The 9,024-nt window shown below is 36.6% G+C and overlaps 1 protein-coding gene across 1 annotated transcript; it reads right to left on the bottom strand.

Moving 5' to 3' along the window:
- Positions 1-1,140: 1,140 nt before the first annotated feature.
- On the bottom strand, positions 1,141-6,318 carry LOC125666739 (melatonin receptor type 1B-A-like). The gene is made up of 2 exons (XM_048899996.2): positions 5,990-6,318; positions 1,141-2,802 (listed from the first exon to the last, which is right to left on the bottom strand). The coding sequence occupies exons 1-2, from the start codon at positions 6,252-6,254 to the stop codon at positions 2,057-2,059; spliced, it is 1,011 nt and encodes a 336-aa protein (XP_048755953.2). The 5' UTR covers positions 6,255-6,318; the 3' UTR covers positions 1,141-2,056.
- Between the last annotated feature and the right edge of the window lie 2,706 nt (positions 6,319-9,024).

Here is a 9,024-nt window from a genome sequence, read left to right as displayed (position 1 = left end):
ACGGAACATTTCCTTTGACCTATTTTAAGCCGCATTCCCTGAGATGTCGACAGCAAAATCAAGGGAATGCCTAGAGTTACCCTGAAAAGTCATATCACTATGGTAACCGACACTATACCTGGTGTCTTCTAGCTAACCACCCTGGGGACTAACACCTGCTGCAGTCCCCTCCGGTCAAACACACAATTTCTCATTTGTGTCTGGTAGCACCCCAGTTTATGCCGACCCAAAACATCCCGGGGCTTCTGAATATCTATCCCTGTCGACTCTAAACCTCCACTGCCTACCCCTCGACACAAGTATTCTGGTTCACTGGCATCTTAACCTCATAACATACATAATGTACACTGTTAAGTTCTAACCTTACAGTACCGGAGCCCCTTAAGGGTTTACGGGACACTAGCCCCAACCTATTTTGAGCCCCAGTCCCTGGAGACGAACCAAATGACACACACTGGCTAATAAACTCTGGGCCAGCCCTACAGCCTTCTGCATCACCAGTTGAGATCGTGATCTTGACCTGCTGTGATGTCTTATCACTTGTCCGAATGTTGAGGGACCGTAAACATCTGTCTGTATTCCACTACCCCGACAGACACCCTGGGACAGAGCTATCCCACCATTGGCTTGGGTAAACCGACTATCGCTTGGGATACTCACCACGCTGGGGATGTCCGTCCCTACATCTTCACTTGCATGAGGGGTTGTGTAAATGTATTCCCACTGGGGGACCTTGATTATTGTCCCCCTGGGGCCAAGCCCCTGGGGGTGTCTATTCTCAAACTATTCGGTACACATGGTTCCCTATGAAAATAGTCTGGTGAGATTGGTAGCTACATGCACTGGTCCCCTAATGTGTCACTGCCGAATCCAAATCGATTTCGTCACGGACATCAGTGACTTAGAACCCCCATGCAGCTCTAACTTCCACTAAAGCCAGAAGAAGTGCCAACTGTTCATCATGGGGACCCCCCATTTTCGAGCATAATTTGACATTGCTCCTCACGCAATCCCTCAAAATAGTAAGCCATCCCAAAGATCATCCCTGCTATCATCCACCCTTCCTCCAGTTTGGATTCCCCGGTCAGTTCTACCCACCACCCTCTCCCCTTCGTGGCTACTCCCTGTTCCTGGGTCCCTGCTATGCTCCTCCGCCAAGCTAACTTGCTCCCAGGACGCCCCTGCCAATGACCATCCGATGTCCACCTACCTAGCTCTTGTCCGAACATTTTTGGCCTAGGCTATCCCAAAACTACATGTACATAAAAAGCCCAAATAAACAACTCAAGTTAAATCATTAAAATAATCGGAACTTGATTCCAAGTAAAAACAAAACCAAACAGTTGAAGTAACAATTTTCAAAATGGCCCCCACCTGCGAAAATCGTTATGAGCCGCGGCGCAGGTGGGCTAAACTACTAGTGGTTTTCTATAAACCGAACACCAGAAAAACACTCAGAAAACGACTATATAAGACAACTATAAAGGACTATACGTACACAATAACTACAGTGATGCAGCCTCAGAAGACACTCTGCTCGGCTTGAAAATCCGCGGGGAAGAGAGATAGAGCAATATGTGCAATACTAGAGAAGTCCGAGCCCGACCAGAAATCCTAAAATTCACCCCAAAATCATTACACTCTCATAAATGATATTGTTTCCCGCTGCCCATCAAGATATCACCTTGCTTTCCTTGAAAGTGGATGATAAAATGATAAATTAAGTATGCTAACATGTTTAACTAAATATGGTGCCGTGGTATCAAATCTATTATGAAAGTGTAGTTTTCATCAGTCACGTGATATTCATGTTGCTTTTGTTGTTTTTCTGTTTCCAGTAATAACGTTGCCGTTTCTTTTCACATTCACTGCTCTAGTACATATATTCATATATCACGATACTTCTACTGAACAGCTCTTTTTAGTCTCATAGGAGTCTTCCATTTACAAAGTATTAATTCATCAGAAAAAAATATTTGCATATCAGTGTTTTTGATATTAATTTTACGACGTCATGAAGTTTAGGAAATTGTTCAATGCTAGTTTCGCAAAAGTGCTACATACCAGTCGTATTATTAGATATTGTAGAGCAATTATTAACACGCATATCTTTTTTGGAGCAGAAACATTTATCCAATTTTACCATACTGTTGAAAGCTTTGCGAAATAGCGTATTCGTGTAGTACAAAACGAGCCAGTTGAAAGAAGGATGCAGATGCGCGAACGTCGTAATCATCACGTGGATTTCATACGGAAACGTGTCCTTCCGGTCGGCGGCCATTAATATGGCGTAGGGAATCCAACAGAGAGCGAAAGCAGCGTAAATCAAGAACAGCGTGCGTGCTAGATACATAGGCTTTCTGTGGTGAGAAGAACTAGTGGCATTCGCAATCTTTCTAGAGCTGGCACGGAACTTCAGGAAAATCGAGACGTAGAAACTCCCTGCCATCAACAGTGGAATCCACACTAGGAAAATGGTAAACGACAGGGTATAAGAGTATGTGTGGGTGCGGTCCCAAATACACTCCAGACTTTTCCGATTGAATGAATGGTCACCGATACCCGCCAGATTTAGAAGAACTAGGAGGAGGCCGGTTAGATAAAGACCACTACACATCGCTATGCAGGTGCCCTTGTTGAAGATTTTCTTGTACAGGCTGTGATGACATATTGATACATAGCGACTGGAACTCATTAAAACGATAGAGCCCAGGGAGTTGACACAGGATACAGTGCACAGGTATCCCATTCCTTTACACAGCACTGGAACAGCACGGAAGAGCCACTCCCCCTCCAGTTTTCCTGCAAAATGAAAAATCATCCAAGTCTGATGAATTAGGTATACAAATAATACACATTTTTTAATTACAAAAGAAAATTGTCATGATTGAAGACCGTGATCGTGACTTTTAAGGATTAGTGTTTGGAGAAAACAACCATTTGAAATCGTAAAGCTAGATGTGCCGTATAAGTAGAATTTGTAGCGAGGATTGCATTTTGGCATTATTAGCAAAGGTATTGACATCGCTAAACTTGAATATCGCTAACGATTTGTTCACACTAAGATCATGAGCCCAGGACAGGACCACAGAACGTGTTTAAAGGGACATGGACACGATTTGAGCTGAAAATTTACAAATTTTACTTTTTAATTTTAATGTTTAGAATGCTTAATTAAGGTATTACTAATGATCAGCAAAAATTTGAATGTCAGTAGTCAAGGTACATGGGAAATACAGAGGTCGCAAGTCCTTGTGATGTAAACAAGGCTCATGCCATGTTTTTTTTTTTTTACATAGGTTAAATCAACTAATAAAAGTTTCGTTTAAAGCAGATTTTTTCAATTTATAAGTGAATTCTTAACACAATTAACTATTTTGTAGTGTTTGACACACCTCATTTTGTTTTAAACACGTTATTTTCTATTAAACAGTCTAATGTAAACAAAAGCATGGCACGAACCTTGTTTACATAACAAAGAATTCCGAGTGCTGTATCTCAATTATAACTCAACGACTCATATTCAAATTTTGGTTGACTATTAAAAATACTTTAGTTAAGCATTGTAAACAATAAAAATGGAAAAATAAAATTAGAAAATTTTCAGCTCAAATCGTGTCCATGCCCGTTTAAAGTATGAGAATGAGAGAGAGAGAGAGAGAGAGAGAGAGAGAGAGAGAGAGAGAGAGAGAGAGAGAGAGAGAGAGAGAGAGCATTTTGTCAAGAAAAACAATACATCGAAGCAACTGTTAAATACAGATGATATTAATAGGCAAATCCCTCACCCACTAAAAATATGATAGATAATCTCGTTTAAATTCAGCATTTCATAGATTCCATGGACATTTGTGATACTTGACCTATATAGTAGGTTATGAAATGAATGAAATATGATTGAATGGGAGGTAGAAATAACACACGAGAACAATGTAATGACAGAATAAAGAGAGAATAAATGTTAATGAATAATTTCTGACATGATTTGTCTGTTTTCTGATAAAAAAAAAATTCAAACGATTTTATTGTTATTACTTTTTGGAAAGTCACGAAATAACATCTTTATAAAAGAAAAAGTTAAAGTGGAAAAAAAAAAGAAGTTATGAGATCCAAAATTGGAAATAAGAGAAATAAAGTTGTAAATGCAGTTTATAGATACAATTTTCCGTGAAGCTCAATTAGTCTTTAAAAAATAATTACTTAGTATTATATATTTAACATATAACACGTTTAACTTCTCAATGAGCATTTTTAAAACTCCTTGTATTAACTACAGCAGTTTATCTTTCGTCTGTGATGAAAAAGAAATCGCAAATAAAAAACACCTAAATTAAATGGCATCCTCACAAGTCAAGGTTTTGTGATTACGTTCCCTCCGGGAAGTTTGTGTGGAGCGTACGTATTCACAAAACCTTGACTTGTGAGGATGCTTAAGGGGTTGTACTATGATCCCCACTCTTTTCCTGAAAAATAAGTACCTTCTTCAAAATACAGTCTCTTCTTTTGATATTAATACGAAATTTTGATAGACACATTAAAAGTTTTAAGACCCGTGCAAGTTGTTTTCGCAACTGTGGGTACTGACTTCATTCCCCACATCAAAAAATAAAAATAGATGAATAAAAGAAAATTAAAAGAAAAAAATCACAACATACGAGTAAATCAGAAATTAGTCTGATCAAAGGTGTTTTCTAATTGCAAGAAAACCCAAACAGCCTACCCTATATTACTTATTATAACAATCTTGATAAACCTAAGAAAATATCATACTCACTTAAAAATAGGTTAATCAAGTTGTACACAATTGACTCTTCTTTCATCCGAGTTTGAATTTTATCTAGAGGTGTTTGTTGGGCAATCAAACATTACTTTTTCATCTATCGTTAGTTTTGATCACTGAAGTAGAATGCTATACACATGTAGTATCTCGTTATAACTGTACACATGTAGTATCTCGTTATAACTGTACACGCACGTGTAGTATCTCGTTATAACTATACACGTGTAGTATCTCGTTATGACTATACACGTGTAGTATCTCGTTATAACTATACACGTGTAGTATCTCGTTATGACTATACACGTGTAGTATCTCGTTATAACTATACACGTGTAGTATCTCGTTATAACTATACACGTGTAGTATCTCGTTATAATTACACACGTGTAGTATCTCGTTATAACTATACACGTGTAATATCTCGTTATAACTATACACGTGTAATATTTCGTTATAACTATACACGTGTAGTATCTCGTTATGACTATACACGTGTAATATCTCGTTATAACTATGCACGTGTAGTATCTCGTTATAACTATACACGTGTAGTATCTCGTTTTAACTAAACACGTGTAGTATCTCGTTATAACTATACACGTGTAATATCTCGTTATAACTATACGCAAGTAGTATCTCGTTATAACTACACACGTGTAGTATTTCGTTATAACTATACACGTGTAGTATCTCGTTAAAGCTATGCACGTGTAGTATCTCGTTATAACTATACACGTGTAGTTGTCTTTTCTGTTTCTTATCAGAAGACCTAAATCCAGCGTTTGCTTTTTACCCTCGACGGTACAATAAAACGTATTTAAGAAAGCCACCTAGAACAGTAAAAAATCTGACTCGCTATAATGAGTTAATTATTTCGTTATAACGAGTTCATTATATTGTTATAACAAGTTAGTATCTCGTCATAAGGAGTAAATGGGTGGTTTAAAAAAAAGATTTTATTTCATTTTAAAAAAAAGCGTATCCGGCCTTTGCAAGTATTGCTACTTCTCGCTAAAATAAAATATTCTACTTCAAAATACGAACCTGTTCCTGTTTTGTATTATTTTTTTCTTGTGCCAGTTTAATGTATGGTCTATCTATAAAGTTGAATGCTTTATCTATACACGTATTACGTCACATACTAGAATCCAAATAGGAATGAAACGGTCAAGTAAAGTCAAGCAAAACAACATGAAGCCATGTGCCACTTACCGAGAATATTCAACGGATCTATCACCAAAGTTACGATAGAGTCCGACAGAGCCAGATTCCCCACGAATATGAATTCCAGAGATTTGGTTGGGATGACCCTGAAGACAGCTGTCAAAATTAACAAGTTCCCGAAAGTCCCCATCGCTGACGCAAAAACCAAAATGCAAAGGCTGGACACTGCAACCACAGGCGACTCTTGGACAAACTCAAATCGTCCGAATTCTCTGTCTCCTGTAGGAGAAACTGACCAACCACTGGCATTCATTTTCCAAAACCTTGAATATTCAATATCTGGTTAATAAAGGCAAAATTAATAGTTCTCAAAAATAAAATTGCGATCTAAACGGTGAAAGAGAAAAATACCAAACGGGGTTCCCAGAGATAATGGATCGTGAATTTTCGCTGCGCGTGATTTAAAACTGAACACCAATCGATACCCATCTTGCTATATAAAGATTACTAGTAATTTCAAAATCTAAGAGTTTAATTTGACTGCATGATGATTGATCTAAAGATTATGTGTCAATAAAATCAATATATATATATATATATATATATATATATATATATATATATATATATATATATATATATAAGGTGCTTATTAATATATTTTTCCTAATTATACCATATATCAATGTAGTTATAGAAAACAATTAGAATACTAGATATTAAGAAAACATTTTAGGTAACTCGAACTTCGTGTGACGTCACAGCTTTTTAGCATTTCTATTATGCTAGCGATGCTTAAGGAAAATGTATTTTCATATGTTGACTTATTATTACGTGTGTGGATATTTGACATTTACGACAGTGGTTTTTTTTTATTTTTTTTTAAATTATTCTTATTAAAAAAAATTGTTTTGGTTATTGAAAAAATTTATATCACATCAAGTGGAATTTGATGCCGGTTTTCTCTACTTTGAACCATTAACATTGACAAGTCGCATGCGAGAGAATCTACCTTAAAACTCAATGTTGTAAATAATGTACCCATATTGTAATAGTATGCACAATCATCTGACTACAAATCTTAGATATCAGAACCAGATGTGTACATTTTTAAATATATGTATTAAAGTATCAAAATTTGAGAAAATCACTAAAGAGCACGACATGTTAAATTCAGAAATGCCATATACATGTACTAGATAACACCAATATTTCAATAGTATACATGTGTATTGTATATACGTTTTAGTTAATTTTTTATGTATGTATGAGGCGATATATTGTGCATAACAAGAGCATCAGAATATTAAGATGTAGCTACTATAGAGAAAATCAGAATACCGAGATGTTCAATGTAGCTATTATCGAGAAAATCAAAGACGAATCAAGAAAAACGTTTTTCACTCTGTCGGGAAAAAATGAATCAGAATATGGTGGCATGGGACGTGTGTTTTTGTTTTGTTCTGAAACATATAAGTATACATCAAAGTCAAGTTATGACAGATTAATGAAAAATCATATTTCACTTTTATGCCAATACTTGTATTTCATAATTATATAGTTAATAAGGCATGGCTCGAATTAACACGTAATCAATACATACTGGTGCTGGTGCACAAAACATGCTATGAGCAGGTGCCCCTTTCTCGATTCTATTTCTTTTATTTGGGCTAAGTCCGCGCGACCCAAAACACTAAGAGTACTGAACGAGGGAATTTAGACACTGTGCACAATCAAAAACTCTGTATGGCCTTCTTAAAAATCTACCTTTCATATGGGCCCATCCATCTTCTCTCTCAGCTACAGACCTTTTGTTAGATCATATAGGTCTGACACGAAGGCAGAACGGATCAGACCTGGGTCTCCAGAATCTCTAGTCAGGTGCTCTACCAACTGAGCTATCTGGTCACTGGAGATCTAACCTGGCTGACCGCAACATAAGGAATACCTAAATGTTGCATGATTTTCATTTTTTTTTTTAATATTCAGCACTCGGCTAAACTTGACATTAATCCTAAAATTATTTTACACATTCATATATATGTAATATCACTTCAAATATGGGATATTTCCATTTTTTAAAAACAGTATCTCCGGCCTGCTACCTATCAAGGTGGCAGGGGACAGTTTCTTTGGTTCTGAAACATGTGGGTAGGGGGTATACATCAAAGTCAAATTATGACAGACTAATGAAAAATCATATTTCCCTTTAATGTCAATACTTGTTTTCATATTGGTGTAGTTAATAAATTATGACCCTAAATTACATGTAATTTATAAATACTGGTGCTGGTGCACAAAACATGTTCTGAGCAGGTGCCCCTTTTTTGCTTTGATTTTCTCTCATTTGGACTAATCAGCACCACCCCACACCATCACAGTACCAAGTATGGGGGTTTAGACACTGTCTGCCCTTCTTAAAAATCTACCTTTCATATGGGACCATCCACCTTCCCTCTCAGCTACAGACCTTTTACTGGACCATGCATGTTTCCACCGGAATTTATTCAGCAACTGACCACGTGTCTTAGTTTTGTATTTGCACCCATCTATATGCTAGAAATCATGGTGACACCTACATGTTGTATATCAACATTTTTATTATTTGACATGCATCCTAAAATTATTCTATACATTTTTACATATGCAATATCACTTCAAATATGGAGTATTTCCACTTTTTAAAAAAGTTGATCGGGCCTATAGTGCGAAACTGTCCCCTGCTACCCAACATAATTTTGCATGACATTAATCCATACTCCAAATTATTCGTATGTAACAAACTGTATCATATCTGCTTGTATTTGGACATTTTATTTAACAAAGGTATTAACGGCAAACTAATAACTCAGCTTTATGAAAAACGGGATGATTTCAGCTTCTTCATCGTCAACTTCCCATATGTATATAGCTATATTTCATTATCACCTGCATACATGTATATGGTGTTTATGTTCATCACCTGATTTGTTACGCACGAGCTTGTTCTCCATATGATCAATTTTTAAATGGAGGCAGGCTACTGCAAAAACAAGTTGATGTTACGTGGGATTTCAGCAATCATCGAAGCAACTGTTGATGAT

This window comes from Ostrea edulis, chromosome 10 (assembly GCF_947568905.1).
Source record: "Ostrea edulis chromosome 10, xbOstEdul1.1, whole genome shotgun sequence".
In the NCBI taxonomy this organism is placed as follows: domain Eukaryota; kingdom Metazoa; phylum Mollusca; class Bivalvia; order Ostreida; family Ostreidae; genus Ostrea; species Ostrea edulis.
The sequence above is the reverse complement of the archived record's forward strand: the minus strand, read 5'-3'. Positions and strand labels throughout refer to the sequence as shown.